At 58.7% G+C, this 25,579-nt stretch overlaps 1 protein-coding gene across 1 annotated transcript in view; it reads left to right on the top strand.

Annotated features, from left to right (window-relative positions):
- MMP15 (matrix metallopeptidase 15) overlaps window positions 1–23,356 on the top strand; it is a 29,022-nt gene extending 5,666 nt beyond the window's left edge. The window contains exons 2-10 of the mRNA XM_074968472.1: window positions 7,368–7,516; window positions 8,045–8,167; window positions 9,525–9,832; window positions 10,735–10,896; window positions 11,826–12,067; window positions 12,446–12,584; window positions 13,616–13,766; window positions 14,832–14,947; window positions 16,373–23,356. Coding sequence (XP_074824573.1) covers window positions 7,368–7,516; window positions 8,045–8,167; window positions 9,525–9,832; window positions 10,735–10,896; window positions 11,826–12,067; window positions 12,446–12,584; window positions 13,616–13,766; window positions 14,832–14,947; window positions 16,373–16,866 — 1,884 coding nt within the window. The 3' untranslated portion in view covers window positions 16,867–23,356. The remainder of the gene's footprint in view (window positions 1–7,367; window positions 7,517–8,044; window positions 8,168–9,524; window positions 9,833–10,734; window positions 10,897–11,825; window positions 12,068–12,445; window positions 12,585–13,615; window positions 13,767–14,831; window positions 14,948–16,372) is intronic.
- Window positions 23,357–25,579: the final 2,223 nt, after the last annotated feature.

The raw sequence follows: 25,579 nt of genomic DNA, 5'->3' as shown, positions 1-25,579 counted from the left end.
GCTCAAGCCCCTTCTGTGCCTTGCTTTCCGCATCTGTGAAATGGGGATAAACACTCACATTTGTGAAGTGCTTTGAGAACCTCAGGTGATAGATACACATGCAGTGTAAAGTCAGGGGTGCCATTCAATAAAGTGGATCCATTGCCTGGATTTTGCCCCAGCAGCCAGGTATTAGTAATGAGTCTTTTGATAAGAGGCAGGCAGCCAGAATACAGGAGAATCAAGTCCTACCCCATTGGGCTGACCCAGAGAGGCAGTACCCAACCCTAACTCCCATTGGAGTCAGTGGGGCTCTGTAGGGCACTGCTCCTCTCAGAACCAGACCCCACGTTAACTGGCCTTACAGCAGAGTCCATTTGTACCCCTCCCTACTGTGAGCATTTTCTCATCCAGGAACGTGGGCCCACCCATACCAGCTGAGGGATTGGACCCCCTCTTCCAGTGGAAATCGGTGGGAAATGGGCATCCAGATCCCCAGTGGCACAGCTCCGCCCTGGGGCCTCCTGACTTCAGCAATCATTTGTCGTGGAATACACCACCCGCTGCAGGATTGTGCTCCAGAGTAGGAGTGTTTATAGTCTGTTCTGTTTCTAGTCCTCACAATTACAGGGGAAACTTTAAAAATGCAAATGGAAAATAAACCACTGAAGTGCTGTCTGCCTGGGCCTGTAGTCAGCCTGAAACAGGAGCTCTGAGAGGTCGGAACATTTCAATCTGATTGTTAACTCTGGAGCCTAGTGATGATAGTATCACCATTGGATCTGTTTCACTAGTGATCATTTTAGTAGAAACATCCAGCTGAAGAGCTTACCCCCACAAAGCCAAACTGCCTCATACACCTCCTTGGGCACTCAAAACTCCTGAGGCCAGCCCCTTCAGCATCCCCCTCACATCAATCCAAAAATTTGTAGCACATTAAAAACTGAAATATGGAGATACATTCTATTTATTGTATTCCAATCTCAAAATAAGCAAGGAGCTACTGAAATTGATTCATATAATTCAATTTCATATTTTAATTCATTCATACCCTACAATACTGAATATAAATGAAGCTTCCACAGAATTTCCACCTCACCAGAGTGCCATTGAATCCAGGACCCCTGGGCAGAATTTAGCTGTGAAGCACACAGAGTGAAGATCTGTTAAGATCTGCCCAATGGATACTCACTCCTCGGCTCTTTCAGCAGACTCATCAAACAGTTGTACGACCCAGCTCTGAGCCAGTGGCTGCAAGAAACGAAATGTGAATGTGGACTCACCTGACTAGTTAGCTTCCCATGGCTGTAGTGGGTCACTCAGTGGCAAGTTAGTACTTACGCTGCTGGAGCCTGGGCAGGGTTAGAGTCCTGTTTAAGAAGCTTTGCTTTTGACCTCCAGGTTTCATCTTTTTAGAAGGGTGGCATGAGTCTCCTTGGAAGGGACGCAGGGAGTGTGAGGGAACCCGCAGGTGTTTAAAGAAATACCCAAGCCCCAGGTATAAGCACATGCTCCATATCACACAGGGGTCTTTGTTAAATGAGGCATCCTAGAACCTGGTGTGACAAGAGGCAGCTGCCATATACCGCAAGAGTCCTAAGGAGGAGTGTACTCCAGAGGGACTGGTGTTCCTTAGCATAGTGATGGTTAGCAGGTGACGTATAGCACCGGTCTCACGGTGCAGTGCTGTCGGGAGCAGATTACTAAGTGACCTTCTGGCCTCCGAGCCCGCTCTCTAGCTCAGCTGCGGTCCTTTTGGGGCCCCTGGGCACCTGTCCAGCGGCTGCTCCAGGCTTTCAGTAGCCTGCTTGGCTATGAATCTAACTGGTGGTAATCTGGGTCCTGCCAACGGCGTGGTCCCTCTGTGTGCTGGTAGCTTAGCCAAAAGTTTAGCTTTTCTGCCCCGAAGGCCTATGATGGGGTGGAGCACACCTGCGCTACGGGTCTCTGCCTCCCCCACCACTGGGCTCTGGGCCAAGCCAAGTCCTACACATCCTGGCCATGGTGTTCAAGTGAGATGGTGTTTCCGTTAGCCGGGCGGGGTTACCATTACCAGCTCCAGCGTGTAGCCTGAGCAGCTGGCTGCTGTGTTGGGGAGATTGGCAAGGCCTGCAGGGAAGGGACCTCCCAACTCCCAGGCCTTGAAGAGGCAAGAGAGTCCCTCTGCAGACGCCACCCTCGGGGCCAGGCCTTCCCTTTGCAGCTAGCAGCCCCTGCCCTGTGTCCAAGTCTCTGCAGGGAGCTCCTGTGGAGCCAGGGCATCCCAGCACACAGAGGTGTTCGCTGAACGGGAGCTGGATTCTGCCTGCCCCAACTCGTGGGGTAACGTCACCTCCCTCCCCATGGCTGGCTGTGTTGCTACCCAGGCAGTCAGACTCCATGATGACTGGAACGGTTTCCCTTGAGGTGGTCTTGTGGCTTGAGCTCTGCACTGCATTGAATTCTTGGCTTGTCCCCGTGTTCCCTGAGTGACCTTGGGCAAGTCATTTCAACTGTCTGTGCAGTAAAATGGGAACATGGGCCTTTCCTTTGTCTGTTGCAACTGGAAGCCGGGACACTCTCTCTGTATGTACAGTACCTGGCACAAAGGGGCCCTGATCTCAGCATGAACCTCTAGATACAAATTGTAATAGACCCCGTGTGCCTGTAGATCAGATTGCTATTAATCAATTAGCAAATCCATTGATTTATTAAAAAAAAATAAAAATCTGTCACTCCACTCTGGGTTAATCGGGGCTGGTATCAGTGTAAGGAAACAAACCACACAGGCTGCTGTATCTTCCTCATGCAAGAAGAAACATGATCCCAGCTCTTAACAGGTTCCAAGAACCTCTCCCCAGCACGTGCTCAGGGCTGGGGTTTCCAAGAGGCCTGACCCTGCCCTTGTTTGAGCAAGGCTACAAAGCACTCTGGGATCCTTTGCGTGACAGGGCCTATAAGTCATTATTGATTTGGAGCCGTTGCTAGGGAACTGTGACTGCGGCTAATGGAGCAGAGAGGAGATGTTGTCAGGGCCTGATCCTGAGAAGTGGTGAGGACCCACAGTGCCTTCAGTGGGAGACACATCGTGGTCAGGGCCTCTCAGCCCCCGGTCCAGCTCTGCTAGGGAGCCAAGCTGTTCGGTGCTGGGGTGTCTCCAGCCAGGTCTGGGATGGGACGCCTGCCTGACTGGGCAATGGCCAGGGCAAGTGGAATGAAAGGAACTAGGCAAGAGCAGCCCGCTCCCTGCCAAGCTATATCTATGGCCATCTCTCATCACCATGCTCACAGTGATGGTGATACCAGCTGCAGCTTCTCCTGTCTCCTCCCCAGCCCCCGAAAACCAGCTGCAATAGCCCAATGATCTCATCCAGTACAGCAAGTCCACTCACCTGGCCGTTGCCCCGCCTGGCAGGCATTGGCCATTGTGGAGCGGGCAGCCAGCAATCCCATTCCTCTGCCCTGCTTGTGGTCAATCACTGTGCCTTGCTAACTGGCATCCTGTTCTACAGGGGTTTGCCCGTGACACACTGTGGACACTGGGTTTTAGTCACTTCTAGGGGCAATTCTTTGTGCAGCACATTCATTCAAGCAGGAGGCCGGGAGTCAATTGAGCTGGATTCTAGGCCAGAGCCTGCCCCGAGTTTGTTGTGTATCCATAGGCAAGTCATTCCCCTTCTCCATGCCTGTTTCCCCAAATGTAAAACAAGGCTCATGAGCCCTCTCTGTCTGTCACTGAGGAGTGCGGATTCATTAGTTAGTTCAGTAGTGACCTGCTAATTATTCACAGTCGAAGCCAGCTCGCAAAGCCTCTTCCGCCAAGAGCAGATTTATCAACCAAGAAAATACAATTCAAATGCGTGTTAGCAACGACCGCTCTGCCATGGCTCCCCACGCCTCAGCTCACCCTGCCCCACTGAATCCCAACAGACCCTGCTCGAGTGGGCGGGATAACATGGGAATGTCTCCCCCAGCTCCGGGATGTCCATTACTAATCAGTCATTCCAGTGCTTACTGCGTGACAGAGATGCCTCAACCAGCTGGGATCACCCCTCCAGGGAGAGATTTCTCATTTCACACAGCCCGAAATCTAGCCCACCCCTGGGACACTGAAGGAATAACACCGTGCCCTTTATGCTCTCCAGCCGTGGCTTTCAAAGCACTTCCTAAGGGGTACTCGAGCCTCACAAACCTCCCCGAGGCAGACACAGCAGGTTAGGTCCATCATACAGGTGAGGAAACTGAGGCACGGCGAGATTAGGTGACTTGCTCATGGTCACGCAGTGAATCCGGGACAGCAGTGGACTAGAGCTTAGGAGCCTTAGCTTTCAGGTGTCTGAGAGCCCACTGGAGTCCACTGTCAGAGCACTGGAAACCTTCGCACAGCCAAGCAGCAAGAAAGGCTGTAAGTGCAGCTATGTCTGTGCTGGCGTGGAGATGCTTTACCGCTAGAGGCAGTAAGGGCTGGTGAGGATCTGGCGCCCTCGTGGCTTGTCACCTACAAAAGCTCAATGCTCCCAAAAGGCAAGGGCCCCCATCAGATCCTGAGTTCAGGCTCCACACACAGGGCTTAGCTGGTGACTGCAGTGTGTGGGTTTGGGTTTTCATCCATGTCTATGGCTGCTTTCCCAGCTCCTTTCAGCGGCATTTATTTGGGGCCCATCACTTTGGTAGCTGGTGAAGTATTCAAGGAACCCTGCCCTGCATCAGCTGGGCCCCCTGGCTTAGAGGATTCACTGGGAGGCCACGTTCTCTGGGGCAACTCGTTGCTGTAAATGGCAGTCAAGTCCTCCAACAGCCATAGAACGGAAGAGGCAGGGCCTTGGCCCTTTGCTAGCCTGGCTGCCTGTGTGCGTGTGCCCCACAGTCGAGCTGTGGATTTGCATCAGTTTGCACCCAGCTTCAGGCTTTGAACTGCTGGATGAGACCGAATTGTACGATCGCACGAGGGGGAGGTTAGAGGAAAGAACTTCTGGCTACGCGTTGTGCCTGCCCTGCGTCCCACTGGGCAGCGTGAGGCCACTCTCGAACCCGAGGCTCTCCCCTTGCAGCACTGGGCATTGGCTGTCCATTGCTGGCAGGAAACAATGAGTTCTTCTCAAACCGTCCCAGTGGGCCAGGGAAGAGCTGACTCTGCAAATTGGCTTATTCCACCCTCTCTCCTCCCAGCCCCTTTTAAGGAACCATCAGATCAATGACAGAACTCTGGCTGAATTAGCTCAAATGATTTTGCTTCAGGCAAGCAGCCAGGTATTTCACACAAAGAAACCATCTCCTTCCCTGATGCCTTCTTTATACCCATCCTTTCATCTCCGAGGCACTGACTCAGTTTACCACACACATATATCACAAGAAACTGAGCTAACAGGAAGCATCTGGTGGGAAAACAATCCCCTCCCAAACTTTCACTGGCAGGTCTCCCTCTTGTCCTCCATACCCTTTTCCCTCACTGTCATCTTCCCCCTGGGTTTAACCTGGACTGTGAACTCCTCAGGGGCTCTGATTTGCTTCCCACCCGTAGACCCCAAAACACTTTACAAAAGCAGCTATCACTGTCCTCATTGTACTGCTGGGGAAACTGAGGCAGCATGGTGGGTGGGGTAATTTGCATGGGTGGTGAGTGTCCCTCATTGGGGGTGGATTTTCGGCACTTCTGAAAAGCAGGCTTTAATGGGCCGGATTTTCAATTCACCTCCTCAAGCAATGGTCAGATTTCCAAAGCTCCTGGGCAAATCCTGGCCCAAGGTCACATAGGGTATGTCTACACAGCAAAGAAAAATCCACACCTGCTCCGTGCTAGCTGACTTGGGCTTGCGGGGCTCTGGGACCTTCCCACTGCACAGGGTCCTAGAGCCAGGACCTCAGCCCGAGCCCAGAAGTTTACACAGCAATGAAAGAGCCCCCTAGCCAGTCCCCAAGCCTGAGTCCGCTGGCATGGGCCAGTGGCAGGTTTTTCTTTGCTGTGTGGACCTACCCCAAGGGAATCCACAGCAGGGCTAGGAATAGATCTCTGATCTCCCAAGCTAGTGCCTGATCCATGGACTATGCAGCCTCCCGCCATGTAAACTGCCACGCTCACCTATAAAATAAAACCCTGGTTTATCTCCTGCCTCACCCACGGGTTGACGTGTTAATCTGCCTCTTCAGGATGCAGCCACCTTTGAAGTTCCCTGGCTAACGAGGCGTTGCTTGCTAGGGCTTTGCAGCGCTCCCTTGTCTGCAGATGGCTTCTTGTGAGTGGCTTGGAGCCAAGTGAGAAATGAGGAAACAATAAGGTGAAAGGATATGGAAAGGGTCAGGAATAACCAACACTAGTAACCTCCCCAGCCTCCCTCCTAGTGACCCTTCTCCAGTTGGATATGCCAACTCCCTGGGCTATATTCCCGGCCAGCATGCCGCCTCCGAGCTGATGCCCATGTGCTGTTGCTTCCTGGAATCTCCCTGGCCACGTGATTGGCACAGTGCCCGGTTTTCCACCCCTCTCTGCCCATACGCAGCATCCCCCTCTCTGGGACGAGCCTGTTGGTTGCCAGTTGTTGTTACCGTCCAGCAGGGTGGCCCAAGCTAGGATACATGATCTCAGCTTGGGGAGGGATCGGTTCTGGCCAGAGACCTGGCAGACCCACGTGTGCAAAAGGGAGGTTAAAAATAGCAGGTAAATAAAAGCGAAGGGATGGAAGAACAGGAGGGAGATCAAAGCCTTATTATCTGGCGTGTAAACAGCCCCCCAGAGCCTCCTGGGCCTGGAATGTAAACAGCCCAGTTCCCTTCTTATTTGTCCTTTGCTCAGAGCAGCGACAGTCAGGATCCTGGGCCTCTGGAGGGGTCTGGGAAGCAGCAACCCCTTATTGCTAGAATTATTTATTTGCATGCCCTTGGTACCTCACAGCCCTGAGTGAGCTGAGGGCCCCCTTGTGCTAAGTGCTGCAGCTAGTCTCTGCCCCTTGTTACTCACACGGGGGGGGGGGGGCCGGGGGGAGGGGGTTGGATCTCCCACAGGTGGCTAGAAGGCAGCACGTGCAAGTGGGAGCAGTTCCCAGCAGCGGGGCGCCCAGGCTTGTCCCAGCAGCGTGGGAGTAGCCAGCTAAACTGGACCCTTTGGAGCCTGACACCTTGACCCCAGCAGTAAGCACACAAAGCCAGACCTTGCTGCTTCGTAGAGGGGCACGACGGGGGACTCTGAGAGGGGGAGACGGGGCTGTTTCCCATGGGCCAGATTGGGAACGGGGCTGCGGAGACTTTCCCCTCCAGGGTAATGGTCTGACTCCAGACCAGGTCGGTAGCCACACAAAGGCCTGCGCTGGAGGTGGAAGGTTTGCCATTTTCTCCCCAGCCCACTGTGCCAGCCAGGTGCCCGGATCGTGGGCACGGGGAAGGCTCAGCGTGTGACCCTCATGCCTCCTTTGCAGGCCTGGCTCCGGCTCTACGGCTACCTCCCGCAGTCCAGCCGGCAGATGTCCACCATGCGCTCGGCGCAGATCCTGGCCTCCGCGCTCTCCGAGATGCAGAGGTTCTATGGGATCACGGTGACGGGCGTCCTGGACGAGGAGACCAAGCTGTAAGCGTGTGAAAGGGGGAGGAGTTAACTCCCTGCCACTCCCCTCCCGCCCGGGCCTTGGGACGCTCCCAGGAGACACTGGCTGGACAGTCCGGCACGTCGGGGTGGGAGGGCCAGTCCAAGGCAGCAGCACAGGGCCCCAGGGTGCTGGAGGAGGGCGATGGAGGAGACAGAGCTGTCCTCCTCCCGTTACAGCCCCAAAGGGCCCCCAGCTCCCCACACCCTTTCATCTCCCCAACCATAACCACCGCCTGACTCTCCCCAGTGCCAGGCACTCTCAGATGGGTGGGACTTGGGAACCTGTCTGGTGCCCCCCACCTCTAGCTTCACACTGGGCTTCCCAGAGCCTAGGGTCTGGTCTCCTGCTGGGTGTTGAGCCCCCCCGCCCCCCCCCAGCCAGTGGTCGTGCCCCACCCCCTCCACCATGTTCTGCCTTGCGAGGCTGCCAGACACGCGGTGTCCGAGCCCTAGCACGAGCCCCACTCTCTCAGTCCTCACTCGGTGGCTGCTGTGCTCGGCTTCCCCCAGGTGGATGAAGCGGCCCCGCTGCGGTGTCCCGGATCAGTTTGGAGTCCAGATCAAAGCCAACATGCGGCGGAAGCGGTACGCACTCACCGGGCGGCGCTGGAGCCAAACCCACCTGACCTTCAGGTATCGGCGCTTGGCCCGCTGGGCCTTGGCTTAGAGTGCCCTGCGTCCCCGCTCGTGCCCTGCGTCCCCGCTCGTGCCCTGAGTCCCCACTCGTGCAGCGCCGGGGGCTGCTCGGCCTCCCAGGCTGCTAGGGCCAAATGCAGGATGCAGCAGGGGCAAACGGCTCGTCACCCGGGGCCTGACCCTCACTTACTCTAGTTTTACAAGGGTGTCATTCCATTGTCGTTAGTGGAGCTACTCCTGATTTGCAGCAGAGGGAGCGGAGGAGGGTCATGCCCAGGGCACAACCCCCGGGTGGGGCAGCAGGGCTACGGACCGGATCTGCTCTGCAGAGGGGCTGGGCTCCAGCAGCCACGCATCAGTCTACCTGGGGCATTATTTCAGCTGAGCAGCACGTGCAGCAGACGGCCCATTGTCCGGGCCTTGCCACAAAACAAGCCCCCCCACCCCAGGCTCAGTGCTCGGTGCTAAACAGCTGCCATGTCTGCCTGCCCCGGTGCCCTAACGAGCGGCCTTGAGTTCTGCAGTGGGTAACTCGCCTCGGGGCAGGCGCCTCGGCGGGTGGGAGTGGATGCAGCTCTGCTGGCCGCGCTGGAGGTTGCCCATAGGCTGGCCCTGCAGCAGCGCCACCGGCTTCCCTTCTTGGGATGGGGTTCTGCCGCTCGCTTGGCTCCCACCCCCCGCTGCCCCCCAGCCGGGAGAGGATGGTTATAAAACATGGGGCAGTGCTGTAAAGAGATCCCGGGGCAGTAAAATGAAATGGGGCAGTAAAGGGATGCTTCAGGCCCTTTGCCAAGGGACCAACAAGACTCAAAGATGAGAGCCCCCAGGGAAGGGCAGGGCCCAGCAGTCAGGATATCATAAACCTTGATGTAACCCACTGGCCCAGTGTCTGTGTCCCTCCCCCTGCCCTACCCCGTATGGCTGATCCAGAGAGAACTCCCTGCTCCTCTGCTGTGCACAGGGGATTTGGGGGCTTGCTCCTTCCCAGTGAAGCCAATGGGACATTTGCCATTGACGTCAGTGGAAGCAGGCTCCGGCCCCCAGTGCTTAGCTAGGTCTGCGCATTGGAGCTGGAGATCCTGGCGTCAGTCCCTGCTGGAGAAAGGTTTGGATTATAATATGTTCTAATACATGAGTAATGCCCCGAGAAACCATTTCTGGGTGGGATGTGAGCTTTCCCCCTGCAGGGTTCGCAGCCCAGATGTTGCTGCATGGGGATAGTGCCAGAGAGCAAAACTGACCTGAAACCAAAGTGAAACTAACTTGTCTGGTCCTTCTCCTGTCCCAGTTCCTCATGCCTCACAAGCCATCCCATGCTCACTCACCCCCCAACCCCCTGGTTTTGTGCCTCCAGCATCCAGAACTACACAGATAAGCTGGGGTGGTACCACTCATACGAGGCCATTCGCCGAGCCTTCCGGGTGTGGGAGCAGGCAACGCCCCTTGTCTTCCAAGAGGTCCCCTACGATGACATTAGGCACAAGAGGAGGAAGGAGGCCGACATCATGGTGCTCTTCGCCTCCGGTTTCCACGGAGACAGCTCCCCCTTCGACGGCGTGGGGGGCTTCCTGGCCCATGCATATTTCCCCGGCCCTGGGATGGGAGGGGACACGCACTTTGACTCGGACGAGCCCTGGACACTGGAGAACACCGACGTGTCTGGTGAGACTGGCTGGCACCTTGGGAAGGCTGGTGACTGGGGCGGAGAGGGGGGAAAGGGACTTAGTGTGGGGAGGGTGAGTCCCAGGTGGAATCCAGAAGGTTAAGAGATCACTGTGGGCTACAAGTGCGTACATGGGGAAGAGATTTCCAGCAGTAACCGTCTCTTTAACCTAGCAGGAAAAGGCATAACAAGAAGCTGAAGCTAGACACTGTCAGGCTGGAATAAGGGGCAAGTTTTTAAGTGAGGGTAATTAGCCATTGGAACAGTGTACCTAGAAGGGTCGTGGATTCTCCATCAGTTGAAGTCTTTAATTCAGGGTGGGATATGTGCCTAAAAGACCTGCTCTAGCTCAACCATAAGTTATGGGCTTGAGTCTGGACTCGCTGGGTAGGGTTCTCTGGCCTGCATTCTGCAGGAGGCAGGCGGGATGATCACAGCAGTCCCTTCTGGCTCTAGCAGCTATAGTTAAGGCCGAGTTGAGTTTTACTCTGGTGGGACCATGGCTGGCAAGGCAGGAGGCAGTTGTCTCTTGCCCCCCGGCGTGGGTGCGACGCAGCGTGAGTTGAAGGCTGAAGGGGTTGCCAATGCATTGGGTACACTGTCCAGCGTGAGTAGACTTGGTATGGTGAGTTGTCATGGTCCCAAACACAGTCCCCTCTGGCGCGTGGTCAGGGAGAACCGTGGGAGAGGTACTGGCTGGCCTAGATCATGGACAGAGAGCCCCGCGCTTGGCACAGGGAGGCCTGGGGGGAAAGGAAATGATTGCTAATCCCTTGGGTAGTGGGTTGCAGGAGACCCAGGGTTGGTGGGTGTCTTGGGGTCTCTCCACCCTGCTGGGGGCAGTCCCTGAGCTCACAGCTTGGCTCCCGTCCGCGTCTGACAGCGCATTTCTCCCTTCCAGGCAACAATCTTTTCCTGGTGGCCATCCACGAGCTGGGGCACTCGCTGGGGCTGGAGCACTCCAGCAATCCCAGCGCCATCATGGCCCCCTTCTACCAGTGGATGGACACGGAGAACTTCCAGCTGCCCGAGGATGACCTCAAGGGCATCCAGCAGCTGTACGGTGAGTGGGGTCCCAGGCTCAGGCATGGGGGCTGGGCAGGGCGTGGAGCTTGGCCAGCCCAGCCCAGGTGTGTGTGTTGGGAAGTAGTGACAGGCAGGATCAAAGTCCCTTCCCCTCAGCAAAGCATTAACCTTAAGCTGCTGCTGTTAACCCCTTCGTTGCTGCTGATCCACTGGTTTTCTGCGCAGCATCCATCCAGGCAATGAGGCAGGTGCCCCTCCGCCCCTTCCTCAGACTTGCCCCCGGATCCCCAGAACCTGCTCTACCGCTCGAGCTGTCCAGAGCAGCCTCCCGGTATCTGCCTGGAAGTGGCTGTCCCGCATGGCCCGGGCCCCTTCCCCTCGCTCCAGACTCCTCTCGCACCCTACCGAGAGGGTAGCTGTAGGGAGGACATCGCCATGGGCGTGGAGCATGGGGTCGGGGCTTCTTGCCCAGAGTTGCCTGTCCTTGCCCTTTGGGAACTGGACTGGAGTCCGGGAGCCGGCAGAGGGGCTAGGGAGACAGAGAAATGCTGCTCTGTCCCTTTCGCACCAGGCGGTAAGGAGTTAATGATTTGTCATTCCGCCCCCAAGCCGGGGGTGTTTCCAGGCACACAGCTGTAATATGTGGGGAACATCGGTCCCCAGTCGCAATAAAATCTAGGCACTACCCTGTCTAGCGAGTACCCTGCCCTGCTCGGGTTGTGTCATAGGCCCTGTACTGCTGAGAGCGATTCTCCTGTAGCCGTAGTGGCAGGGGCCTGTCCTTTTGGAGTCATGAGTGTCGAGATCTCACCCCACTGACTCCGTGTAGCCCACAAAGTTGGGGGCACGGTATGGTGAGGCCCAGGTGCCTGCAGATTTGTACCAACACAGCTGGTCCTGTCCAGCCCTGCCCAGCCGGGTTAGACATTTGGGAGTGATTTCTCACTGTCCCCTCCTCTTTCCCAGGTGCCCCTGATGGGCAGCCCCAGCCCACCCGGCCCCTCCCTACGGTGACTCCCCGCGGCCCCGGAAAGCCAGACCACAGACCCCCCAAGCCACCTCCCCCCGGTAAACCAGATCGGCCCCCGAAACCAGGCAACCCGGACCGGCCCAGAACCACCGACCGGCCCGACCAGTACGGGCCCAACATCTGTGATGGGGAGTTCGACACCGTGGCTGTGCTGCGCGGGGAAATGTTTGTGTTTAAGGTATCAAACACCGTTTCTCCATCCTCCCCTGTGCCTCCCTCCTCCCTCCATTCCCCCATCCCTTCCCAGTGTCTGGTTATGGGACCAGGCACTGGCGGGCCACTTCCCCCCCTGCTGCCCCCTTCCCCGGCTGCCTGAGGGAGCCATGGCCCTGGGCTGCTGTCCCCTCCCCCGGGTCTGCACCCCACTGTGCTCCTCTGCCCTGGGCCTGCGGAGGGTGGAGGTGAGGAGACCTGCCCCGGGCCATCCCAACCAGCCCTACGAGTGAATCGTGCTGCTCAGCCGAGCCCGGGGCCTGGCTCCCCACTCGCATGGGCTGGGCAGGCTGTTTTCCTGGACTGTGCTGAGCATCAAGCCTGGTGGCCTCCTGTCTTAAAGGGCCGATGGTTCTGGAGGGTTCGCCATAACCGGGTGCTGGACAACTACCCCATGCCCATCGGGCACTTCTGGAGGGGCCTCCCCGGGGACATCGACGCCGCCTACGAGAGGCACGACGGCAAGTTCGTGTTCTTCAAAGGTGAGAGACCCGGGGAGGGGCAGGGGCTTTCTTGGAATGCAGAGCTGGAGAGAGGGAGCGATCACTGCTCCCAGAGCTGGGCAGACTTACCCCACCCCCTGGCCAGTGCCTCTTAGTCCTGCCCCACAGCGCCTGCCCCCTGCTGTCCCAGGCCTGGGCTCCCACCCCCTCGGCCAGTGCCCTTCAGTCTTGACCCACATCACCTGCCCCCTGCTATCCCAGCCCTGGGCTCCCCACCCCCTCAGCCAGTGCCCCTCAGTCCTGACCCACATCCCCTGCCCCCTGCTGTCCCAGCCCTGGGCTCCCCTCCCCCTTGGCCAGTGCCCCTCAGTCCTCCCCCACATCTCCTGTCCCCTGCTATCCCAGCCCTGGGCTCCCCTCCCCCTTGCCCTGTGCCCCTCAGTCCTGACCCACATCCCCTGGCCCCTTCTGTCCCAGCCCTGGGCGCCCCACCCCCTCGACCAGTGCCCCACAGCCCCGCCTCCTGCTGTCCCGGCCCTGGACTCCCCACCCCCTCGGCCAGTGCCCCTCAGGCCTGACCCACAGCCCCTGCCCCCTGCTATCCCAGCCCCAGGCTCCCCTCCCCGCCCCCTCGGCCAGTGCCCCCAGTGCTGACCCACAGCTCCTCCCCCCTGCTATCCCAGCCCTGCGCTCCCACACAGCGCAGCCAATGCCGGGGCAAAGGCTCAGGGCATGGGGACAGCGCCCAGCTCAGCCTGCCAGAGCTTTGGCCCCGGCTGGGCGAGGAGGAGCCCTGGGGGGTCGGCAGTGCAGCAGATGGATGGTGCCCAGCAGGGGTGCTACTGCTGAGAGAGGCTGCGTCTCAGAGGGAGAACGAGGCCGGGTGCTGGGACGCGGGCGCTGAGCTTAGCCCAAGTGGTTTCTCGGCACTATAGCAGCACATGGTCCCAGGTGCCTGGCCAGGAGGGCCCTTGGGCTCCAGCGTGCTGGGCTGGGTGGGGTGACTTGTCTCCTGCATGCCACGTGGTCCATGGCCCTCCCACCATCTCAGCTTTCCCTTCCTTTCCCAGGGGATCGGTACTGGCTCTTCCGAGAGGCAAACCTGGAGCCCGGGTACCCGCAGCCCCTCACCAGCTACGGGCAGGGCATCCCCTACGACAAGATCGACACTGCCATCTGGTGGGAGCCCACAGGACACACCTTCTTCTTCCGCGGGGACAGGTGGGTTGGCCCAGCTTGAGTGGGGGGCGCCAATGGGCCATGCGGGCAGGCAGGGCTTCCCATGGTCTAGGGGTCAGAGCAGGGGCCTGGCTGTGGGGACCACTGGCTTCTATTTCCAGCTCTGCCACTGGGCATCCTTGGACCACGCTCTGTGCCTCAGTTTCTCCATCTGTCACATGGGGACAATGGGGGACACCCCCGATGGGATGCACTGAGTGTTGTTTATCATCCTGCTCTTCCCAGCCCCGCATGTAACCTCCCGAGCACTGGCCCTTCTGCCACTTCTCCTGAGAGACTTTTCTGCAGCCCTGTGAATTTCTCTGGGCATGGGCCCCGGGCCCCAGCTGCCTCCTCCCCTTCACCTGGGGTGGCAGCCCTTCCCCAAGCTCCCTGCAGGGGAGGCGGGATGTTGGAGCCGGGGTGGGAAGCAGGAAATGGGAGGGGGGAGGGGAGAGTTTTAAAGACAAGCCTCAGAAACCCGTCCTTGCCTTTGCCCTCTGGGAAGACAGAGTGAAAGCGGGAGGTGTTGGCGCATCACGGCTCCCTCTGCTGCTGACCCCCCGCCAGTCCCCCAGCATCTCCCTATCCCGCCGCACTGCGGGACTCAAACCTATGGTGGGGGGGGTATCTGTGTGCCGCTCCAATCTGCTCGCTGTGGGCAGGATCCAGCGATCTTAGGGCATTGCGGCTGACGCACGGGTCTGGGAGGCTGGGTTCTAGTCCCAGTTCTGCCACTGACTTTGGCAAGGCACTGCCTAGCTCTGTGCCTCAGTTTCCCCTCCCCGTGAAATGAGGGTGATGCTCCTACTCCTTCCGTGTCGGCACCGGGCTGCGAGGTTCCAAAGGTGTCGCCATGGGCGTCACTGAGCATCTGCTTGGACTGGGACGGGGGGGCGGCAGGAGTATCCCCCCCGCGCCCCCTGCTGGTTCTAAGCCAGGGACGGCGCTGCCCTAGCCATGCTCCAGCCTACCTGACCCCTTTCTGGCAGGGGGGCTGCAGGGCGGGGGGCGGACGCCTTTGAGCTGCCTGGGTGCTGTCTGCTCACAGGGGCATCTGTTCGGCAGGTACTGGCGCTTTAATGAGGAGACCCACTCCGCGGATCCCGGCTACCCGAAGCTGATCACCGTGTGGGTGGGCATCCCTCCCACGCCCAAGGGGGCCTTCCTGAGCTCAGATGCCTGTGAGTGAGACGCTAGAGCCCTCCTGCGGGAGCCAGCTACCCCCTCTGTAGGAACCCCCTCACCAGCAGGGAAATCACTCAGCACTGCCCACCAGCTCCTGGATTAGGCTCGGCGGGGCAGACGCACAGCTGACGATCTGGCGTGGGCACTCCAAGGATAACAATGATCACTGCCCCTTATGGCTCTTTCAGAAGGGGGGGGGGTTGCAATTTTGTCTGCAAAGATTACAGTGAGCAAAGCAGGGAGAGTCCCTTTCATCCCTGTATCTCTAACCTCCTAGCCCCTCGGCATCACCCCCTTCTGGCAAGGGCGTGGGAACCAGATGGGCACAGGCCACTCTGAGAACTTGGTCAGTTCCTTGTCTCTGTACCCTGCCCCCTCTTCCCTCTCTCTCTGCCCTGCTTTGTATTATTATTGGTCCCCATCCCTCCCCCCCCTCGCCTCTCTAATGCTTTGAGAAGCAGCTGATCAGCTTGTTCAACTGCCCACCCAATCCTCCTGTGGAACCCACGGCAGATTGCAGTCTTCTGCTTGCCCTTGATCCCGCGTCGGCCTCTTGGCCTTTGAGCTTCTGACTCCTTTCCCTGTGTTCGCGCTGGGGCTGCTGCTTTTCGGCCTGGCTGCTGCCTGTTGTACACCTGGCTCCCCAAGGGTTACCTGGCTCCTGGTACCAAAGGGTCACCGTAGCAGCGGCATTGCACTGAGCCGGGTGCAGCGGGTGCGGGAATGGAGACTGGTGTCATCCCCTGAGCTCGCAGAGGGCACGGGACTTGTTCTCTCACCCCAGCAGAGCGCCTCGTTTGGAGTTACAGGAAGTCCAATTTCCTCTGCTCCATTTCCTGGTCGCTGCCTCTGCCTAATGCCCATCTTCTGTTCTGTTCAGCAGGGCACTGAGCCACTAAGCTCCCCCGGGGCAGTGCTAAAGCAAAGGGAATTGTTTGTCCCTGGCGGGGAACAGACTCCCAGCAGGATGTTGCAAACAAAGTGCTCGTTCAGACAGCATGTAGTGGGATTCTGGATCCAGGGAGTGATAGGGTCAGCTCCTGGGACTGGGTTTTAAAAAGGAGGTTGCTGAGTAATTAAATGATCAATTATATTTGCACTAGGAGAAATTGACTCTCATGCTTCAGGGCATCAGCCCATCACTGCAAGGGTCAGGAAGGAAACCCCCCTCAACGCACATCCTTCAGCATTGCATTATCACCAGCTTTATTCTCCTTGCTCTGAAGCATCAGTTATTGGCTACCACCAGAGGCGAGGATACCAGACAAGATAGTCCAGTGGGCTGATCAGGTGTGGCAGCAGGCAGAATACCAGATGAGGGGGCAAGGCAGGGTGGGGTGGCAGAGAGGGTGTTTCTGGGGTGTGGCTGAGTGGTTAGCAGATCAGGTGGCGCTAACCTATTCTCATTGGCTCCCTTCCAGCGTACACCTATTTCTACAAAGGCACCAAGTACTGGAAGTTCGACAATGAGCGGTTGAAGACCGAGCCGGGGTACCCCAAGTCCATCCTGCGGGACTTCATGGGCTGCCACGAGGCACTGGTGCCGGACCCCGACCCCGGGCACCGATGGCCTGACCTGGACAGACCTCCCTTCAACCCGGACGGCAGGGGCACAGGCGATGACCGGGAGGGGGACGAAGGGGAGGCCGAAGCACGCCCCGGCGACCGAGAGGAGCAGGAGGAGGAGGAGGAGGAGGAGGACTACGGCGGCCCCACCCGGGGCAACGGCAACGACGTGGACATCGTGGTGCAGATAGACAAGTACACGCGGACCATGAGCATCGTCATGGTGATGGTGCCCCTGGTGCTGCTGCTTTGCGTTCTGGGCCTCATCTACGCCATCATCCAGATGCACAGGAAGGGGGCCCCTCGGATGCTGCTCTACTGCAAACGCTCCTTGCAGGAGTGGGTCTGATCCTGGACCACCCACCCCCCGCCCCCATCCTGACCCCTACCCACTCCCCGATCCTCCTCTCCCACCACCATGGTGCTAACAAAGAAGCTTGAGAAGACGAAGCCCCCAGAGCCTTTCCCAGACTACCTTACACCAAGATTTTGCACATTGAGTTGAATGCGCTCGGCCAGGCCTGCTTCCCCCTCGAGCATGTAGGAGACACCCCAGCACAGACTCCTCCTCCGTGCCGACAGCCACCCCCTGCCCTTCCCGTGCCTGGATCAAGGCTGCTTATGGCCCCCTCCCTGCTGGGGGAGAGGGGGGTTGCTCCCAGTGTTCCCGCTGGGCGAGGGAGACCATTTCCGTGCTCTGCAGCCCCCATCTCTCGTCACTACAGGGCTGGCACTGGGGATCAGCCATTTGCTGGGGGCCCCCATCTCTGCTTCACAGAAGCACATGGGCTCCAAGCACCGAGCCCCCCATGGGAGGGGACGGCTGGGTGGGTTTCCCTTATGGCCCTCCTGGGCCATGGGGGTCTCCCCCCCGTCCTCAGACGCCACCTCCCTCGGCTGTGTTCTCGGCTCGGCACCCAGCCACAGGCCCGGAGGGGCAGAACTCGAAATGCTTCTTCAGCTCGGCTCTTCCCCCAGGACTCAGCTCCTGGATGTTTCCCTTTGGGGCCCATCCACACGTCGTGCTTGTGTTGTCTGTGCCCCTCTGTGCTGCGTCCTGGCTGGGCCCATGGAGCAGCGGGAGGGGATCCTGGTCTGGGTGGTTCACCCCTGACAGGTCACCAGTCTGGTCAATCCCAGGGGGGATACATCCTCCAGCCCGAGGGAAGGGAAGCCTTTTCCCAGCTGGCTCCTTGGCTCATCCGAGGCGGTGTGGCTCCGATGTCTGTTTCAGGGAGAGCCCCCGCAGCTCCCCTCCCCGTCTCCTCGCGTCAGTGGTCTTCGCAGCCCTGCTCCTCCCCGGATCGGGTGGGCCAGCTACTCAGCGCACTGCCCTGGGGGAGTGGGGTGCCATATCCCCAGCCCCTCTTCTCACTCACCTGGTTGAACATCTAGTGGTAGGTTTTCCCCACAAGCAGCACACTGGTGGCAGGGCCCAGGGGAGATGGCCTCTTCCAGGAGCTGCTGCCCATGGCCACCCTTGGGCTGTGGACATCGGCTTTCCCCTGCTTTTCAATGCCAAGCTCCAGAAAGGGGAGGGCAGTGGGGTAGTGAGGGTGCACGTGCCAGCTGGAGAACTGGATTCCAATCCTGGCTCAGGTCACAGGTGACATGAGTTTAACGGCCTCAGCCTTGTGTCTAGCAAGGATTTTTAACGTGGACTGACCAGGATTATACATCTGTTTAGGCGGGGCCCTGTGGCTAGAGTAGCTGGGGGAGCTGCAGGGCAGGACGGAGGGGCATTGGCTGAGCTGGATGGGAGCCCAGAACTGGAATAGCGGGGGGGCTGCAGGGTATTGGCAGAGCTGAAGGTGCAAGAGAAGCCCGGTTCTGGCGGCTGCTGCTGAGTATCCAGGCACTGGTTGGTTTCCGAGGCGTGCTGAGCTGGGCTTTCTGGCCCAGGCAGACGGGGTGGAGGTGACATCACTGCGTTTATTTCCTGTTTAACTGTTTGCAGCTGGGAAACGAGGGGGGTAAGGAGCCTAAAGATAGCAGAGGTCTCTGGAACCTGCCCTGGGAAGGCTGGCCAGGAGCCGAGGGCCTGTGCTTTCTCCCAGCCCCAGCGTGACGCTGTTCGGTTCCCATCAGGGCCTCCGTCCATTGGGAAGAGGCTCTTTCGATGGAAGTCACCCTGTAGCTGCTTTTCATCCGCTTCCTTCTCCCCCGCACACCCACTTCCGAAACAAACCACAGCCTCCGGGGCCTGTGGGAAATGGGGCTGGGAAAGCAGCAAGCTCCGCCGCCCAGCCCCCACCGGCCCAGAGCAGTGCGGGTGATCAGAGCCGCACCGGTGCTCTCGCCTGAGAGCGCCATGCTCGGGGGGCTAGCTGCTCTGGGCGGGGGTGCAGGGGGGGATGTGCAGCTTAGAAACTCTACCAAATAAAAGCGTTTGTGGGAGCCGAGGGACAGCCAGACATGGGCTCGCAGCTTGGGTGGAACAAAGCTCTGGCCATTGCAGAGCTCTTCAGTCTCTGGAGATGGGGCAGCAAGCCAGGAGAGACGCCTTCCCAGTTTGGTCAGCAGCCTGGCAAACCCCAGATTAGCAGACACTCCAGGTTCCTTGTAACTGCACCACTGAATTCGACTAGAGGTTGTGGCCTTATCAGGAACATCTCTTCCCGGAGAGCTGGGATCCACCAGGAAAGGTTGCGTATCAGGAACAAGGGGGCTCTGAACACCCAACCCCAGTGAGACCTTCTCGCCTTTCTGCTGATCTGGAGGGCAGCACCCGCTCTGCAGATCCTGCCCGCTCCTCCATTCTTGCACCAGATGTGCTGGCTTTCCCCTGCATGGGGAAATTGTCCCAGCACTGCTGATGGGCGCAAGGTGGAGAAACGGGTGGGATTTCCAGTGGGTCCCCGATGCCTGTACTCTGGGCCAGAACCAGCCTGGCCAAATCTGCCTTTTTTCATGGTTGAGTAAAATAGTGGTGGTTTTGTTATCATGGTCAAGGATCAGCAAGTAACGTTTGTGTCTGGGCTAGGCCATTTCCATGGCAGCTTTGCACAGGCGAATGGGGTGCGTCTAGGCGGAGGGGATCGGGGTTTGCTACAGGGATGAATTGGCAGCTTGGGCTAAAGATTAAGAGCCAGCTCCTCACTGGCTGGAAATCAGCGTCTCTGCATTGACTTGGATGAGAGCCTCCGCCGGCGTAAATGGATGTGGCGTCACTGAAGTAGACAATGGAGTAGAGCCCCAGTTGGTGTAAACCAGTAAAGCCCCGTTGGCTTCAGTGGAGCGATGCCAGTTTAGACCCGCTGAGGATCTGGCCCCGTAGGTGTCCTTGCCTGCCCCTGATACTGAGCTGGAGGAGAGACGGCACCGCAGGGTCCCTAGAAGCCTGCCCCCTACCACGGTGCATGGGTAGCACTGGCCTGTGCGAGGTCTCACTGTGTGGCTGGGGGCTAAGGGGTTGGTTCCAAACTGGCACCTCTGGCAAGGCACTTCACTCAGTGCCCCAGGGGGAAACTGTCCGGGATCCTGGAGGGCTCCCTGAACCCTCCGAGGGCAGCCTGGCTTGATTTGCCAGTGAGGACCGTTGATGATATAGCACCCTAGGTTCCCAGAGTCCCAGTCAGCGGAACCACTTGCTCTCTGTCGTCCCAGGGTGCTGTGCTGCTCCCCTGTGGACACCTCAGATGATATTGCAAAGGCAGGCATTTTTCCCAGGACTTGGAGCTGCCAGGCGAGATCGTTCTCAGCCCTCGGGATTGGGGGGGGAGTATCGCTGGAGTCCGCAGGAGTTTGGATCCCTAGAGCAGTCCTTGCTCAGTTCCCCTCCACCTACTCCCCTCCATGGGAAAGCCCGGGCTCCCAGCTTCCCCGTCAGCGACCATGTGGTCACCTTTGTTTGGAAAAAGCCTTTTGTTGGTTCCAGCCGCTTGTCTTTCCCAGTTGGAGCGTTCCCAGCATTGATCAGCCAAAGCCATTCCCCTCTTCAAGCCCATCTGGAAGCTGGAGCTGGGCCGGGGCCAGGCACTCGCAGAACCCTTGGCTTTAATGAATGGAAAATTGTTCCATTTTTAAGCGCACAGGTGTGCGCTGGAGAAAGTGCATTTTGGGCCAGGGCTGGCCCAGAGCCCAGCTCCCCCTTCGCTCTGCCTTGAGGCAGGAATCCACGCCCTGCCTTCCTGAAGGCGGCTCCGCTCCCCTGGAGCAGCGTCCCCCCCAGTGCATGTGCCCCAGGGGAGCCTTTCACCTCGCTGACCCTCCTGATGGGACCCTGCAGGGGTGAGCTCACCATGGCGTGAGACTGCTGGGCCCCTCCACGCCGACCCCGGCTCGGGAAGGGCCCCAGAGCGACGTCTAGCTCAGTCGCGCAGTGCTAGCAAGGCAGGCCGGGATTAGGTTCCCAAGGCTGTCAGGCCCTGAGCCTCAGAGGAATTTAGGTGCCTAACTTCCAGGATCTGGGCCTCAGCTCCACCAGGCCCCACTGAATGTGAGCCTGAGGCTCCCTAGCAGGGCACAGGGCACCAACACTTGAGGTGGTGACCCCCCCCCATTCCCTAGGTAGGCTGCCTCTGAGGAGGGGCTGTTCCTGTGGCCTGACGGCTCTCCCCACCCCATGTCGCTCTCTGTCCCCGCATCTCGTCCATGCCCCCGTCAGCACGGGGGAAGGGGACCAGATCGGGGGGTAACTAACCCTGAGCACCTCGGCTCTGTGCCGGCAGGTGTGGCGGAGAACTGGGGCCCCGGCAGTAGCGCAAGAGGCCGTGTCCCACGGGCATGGGGGCTCATGGTGACATCCCGCCAGGCCCTACCCTATCCCTTGTGGTGTCTGTCTGTGTCTCTCTCTCGTGTGTGCACGTGTGTTTGGTTTTTTTTTTAACGTCCATGCTGGTCATGTTTAACTGCTACACAATAAATCCTACCAAACCAGCCGTGGGCCGCTGTCTCGTGCGTCCCCTGCCCCGGCCCCCTCCCCAGCCTGCCCTTAGCATGAGTCCATTAAGCCCAGGAGCAGTTTGCTGCAGTTCCACTCACTTGCCTCTTGCTGCATCCCTCTGCCCTGGGGCCTGCGGTGGCCCAGCCTTGCCTTGGTGCTGAGCACCTGCTGCTCCGTTTTAGCAGGTTCCTGGGTGCTCTGCAACTTACAGGGTGAGGGCCCTGGGTGGGGGGGCACTGGCCGAGCCTAAGTTGGGCAGGACCAGGCATGGAGATAGTAACAGTCCACCCTGCCTTGGAGCTGCAGAGCCTTGGGCTGGCCCTGGGCACCAGGCCTCCCTCACAATCGGGGTGGGGATGAGGTTGGGACTGGGCCCCAGGGCTCGGGGAGAGCTGCTGCTGACAGCTATTGCTACAGCAAATACCCCTCTGTCTCCTTCATCCTGATTTATGGCACCCAAGCTGCCCCTCCGGCCTTTGAATACCTTCCTGAAGGAGCCAGTCTTTGCATCGCTAGCATGGGAGCCGTGTGCATGGACAGCGGGGGCCTCTCTCTAAGGCTGTCTTCTCCTGCCCTCTGACGAACCAGGAGTCATCGCCAGCACTGGTCCGGCCATGGGGATGGAGGCTAGCAAGGGTGGGTCTCTAGCTTGAACTTCCCTTGCAAGAAAAGCCTCCAAGGAAGAGCTTGGCCCTGGAGCCCCTTCGCCAGGAAGTCACGTCAGGCGCAGCACAGACCTGGCTGGCTACATTTCGGTATCTGGGGAGCAGGCACTCAGAGGAACAATGAGGCTGTGAGGAAAGGTGGCTTGCCTTGTTTTGGCAGCTTTCAGGCAAGGAGGTAGTGAGGGCCCAGCAAGCTGGGCAGGGGAACAAGGGTGATGAGGTGGGTGCAGAGGTGGGCTGAAAACTCCAGGTTTTAACTTTCTGAGGGCCTGTTTGCACTGCTTGATACCCCTGGGAGCTGCATACATACCAGCCCTCAGGAGCATAAAAGGATGATGGCACCCACCCCTCCCCCTTCCCCGCTAGCCCAGTTTGCCTTCCAGTCCATGCCCTTAGCTCTGCCAGTGCCCCTCAGTCCTGGCCTGCAGAACCCCTGTCTCCTGGGCTGGGACCTCACACCCAGCTCTGCCAGTGCCCCTCAGTCCTGGCCAGCTCTGGGCTTTCCCCTATAGTTCTGACACTCTCCTTCCATTTTTCACAGGCTGTCCTGTGACCCCAGCTCCTCCAGTGCGCCTGAAGCGTCCCTGACCGCCTGCCCCCATTCCAGTCCCAGGAGCCCCCACCCAGTGCCCCTGCAGCACCATCCCCCTTCCAGTCCCAAGACACCTCCCCTCCCCTCCCCACCAGTGCCCAGCATCTGATGCTCCTCCAGCCCACCAGTCCCTGACATTCCTGGGCTGAGCTCTCAGCGTCTTCCAACCCCTAGCAAGCCAGCTGCCGCAGTCCCATTTCCTTGTGCCATCCTCCTCGCCCAGCGGAGCCAGGGAGCAGCTGGAGACGGCATAACCACAACACCTTATCGGCAATTGCTTCGTTTACTTGGCTGGGGAGGGCCTTGGTTTTCCAGCCTGTGAGATTGCTGAGCAGGTTTAAAGCCAACATAAGCTGCTATCAAAGGGGCCATGGAATGTGGAGTAAACACAAGGCCGGGTTTCATTGTCCTTTCCTGGCGTTATCATAATCCCAGGCTTGCTGCAGCGAAGGTGGCAAACACCCAGGGGAGAGGGGCTTCTGTGGGGCAAGCTTTGATGCTGTCCTGGCTTGGCAGCTAGGAGAGCATTTCCTGCAGCAGGCCAGCCCCTCTCCATCGGCTGCAGGGGCTTTGGGACAGGGCCTGTCGGTGGGCATCTGCTGCCTGGATCTTCTAACAATGGGTGAGCCAGTCCAGCTGGGAAGTGGGCAAAAGAGGGGAATGTTTTACAAGACAATAAAAGACTGGTTTTGCCTGGCGTTCAGCCTCCTGTGATCTCTGACCCTGGGTGATCATTGGTACGGAGGTGGTGGGCATCGGTATGAGAACCTGGCTCAAGGGGAGCTGGAATCAGGCCCGCTGGCCCAGCAAGGCCCCACCACCATCACTGCCAATAGAAAGACCCTTCTAATGCACCTGGCCATGTATGTGACGCTGCAGACAGGGACCCCAATCCTGCTGCTGGGCACCACAAGACACACCCATTGACGTCAAAGGCAGGGCTCCATGTGGAGCAGCTGCAGGAGTCCTCAGCGAGGCAGGCACCTGATGCGTCCTGCCAGACCCCACCCTGCAGCGGTCGTCCCAAACCTGGACGCATGAGACCGGATCATGCCCAGACTGGGTCAGAGCAATGGTCCCTCTAGTCCAGTAGCCCGTTTCCGACGGTGCCCAGCACTAGCTTCAGAGACAGCTGTAAGAGCTCCCATAATGCAGTCTAGGGAGGGGTCTTCCTGACTCCTGTCAGCTGGAGGTTAACATGCCCTGAATCTTGAGGGTTTCTAACCCTGCTAAATGTCTGGTCCTAGCTAATGTACCTCTGGAGTTCCTAGCCATATAAACGTCTACGATTATTATGAATCGTGCTAACGTCTTAGCTTTGGTAATATCCTGTGGCACTGAGTTCCACAGTTTAATTATGCCTTGCATTTAAAAACATCTCCCCCCACACACCCAAACAAACCCTCGTTTTCTCCATGGTCTGTCTGTTGACTTTTAATGCCATTGATCGTCCCTTCCTCCTACTTTTATGATAAAGGGTAAATAGACGCTCAGGGTGGATCTGCCCTGATAACCCTTATCATCCTCTTCGCCTTGCACAGCTGTGGAGGTTACTGAGAGGGGGATATAGTCGCCACAGGAGATGTGTGTTTGTATAAGGCCCAGCCCTATAATTATTGCACTGCTACTTGGCTGCTTTGGCCTTGGGCAGGGTGGCAATAATCCCAATATTGGCCCAGTGTCGGTAAACACAAGGGCTGAGCTAGGACAGTGCAGGGCCAAAAAGGTGAGAATCTTGCCCTGGTTCTCAACCCTAGCACAACCGGCCTGAAGACTGGCGCCAAGGCAAAAGGCTCCAGCTTGCTCCACGTGCCAGGTGGCCCTGGACAAAAGACCTCTCTGCACCCCATGTTCCTTTGCCCCCTGAAAGCCCAGGGTGCTGCAGTTCAGGACCGAGAGCTTGCTGGCTGGGAAACAGCTGGCCCTGGATTCACAGAGCAAATGGTTTTTCTGGCGGGTGTTGATTTCACCGCAGACCTCAGTCCCAGCCCACAGACAGAATAATCCACTGCCTCCCCTCGGCATTTGTTCCCGCTCCCCTCCCCGCCCGCCTCTGCTGAGATCCTTGCGCTTCCCACAGCCGGGCTTTGGAAGCAGATCCAGGCAGTCCTCGCATTCTGCAACAGGAGAGGATCAGCTGCACAGCCCTGGCCTCAGAGGCAACTGACAACAACAGACTGTCCTTTCATGGGGCTGCAGCCGCCGGCCTGATGTTCCTCTTCCCTGCTGCTTGGGCAGAAAGGCCTTTTTGTTATCCGCAGCAGTCCCTGTTCTCACTGAGCCTGCGCCAGAGGGCCTGGCCCTGGCTGGCTCTGGCTAATGCCTGGGCATTTGTTTAGTTTAAGAGGGCAAGGTTCGGCGTGAAGGGCCAACTGAGCCCCCCTTGCCCTGTGCCCAGCCGGATGCCCTGATGCTAGCGCCAGTCCACGGTGCTGCTTGTGACCCTTCTGACAGCCACAGGCCAGGAGTGGCTGCGCCGTCCTCTCCGCAAGGTCGGCTCCTTCCCAGGGGACGGCCGGTGCAGCAGACTGCGCTTGGCCACCGCATAGGTTGGATTGGTGGCACCTGACTCGGGCCCCTGTGGCGCGAAGGGGCCTGATCCTTCGCTCATGCCACGGGATACGATGAAGCCACTCCTGATCTACACCAGCGTGGGGGAGCAGAGTCAGGCCCTGGGCCTCCTGAGAGCCAGCATCCTTGGGCTGGACTCTGGGGTATGTTCTCTTCTCCCTGGCAAGGGCGGCATGCTGCTCCATGGCACCTCAGGGACCAGCTGGGGAGATGGCGGTTCTGGGATGCGAACTTCACGCCATTAGGACTAAGGCCAGGCGTTAGGGGCTGGGCAGCTGCTCAGTCCTGAGCGAGTGCCTGTGGGAATTAGGAGCCTGCCTCTGTTGGAGCCAGTGTGGGCAAACACAAG

Source organism: Natator depressus, chromosome 12 (assembly GCF_965152275.1).
Source record: "Natator depressus isolate rNatDep1 chromosome 12, rNatDep2.hap1, whole genome shotgun sequence".
NCBI classification, from domain to species: domain Eukaryota; kingdom Metazoa; phylum Chordata; order Testudines; family Cheloniidae; genus Natator; species Natator depressus.
This window is presented reverse-complemented; position numbering and strand designations above follow the sequence as displayed.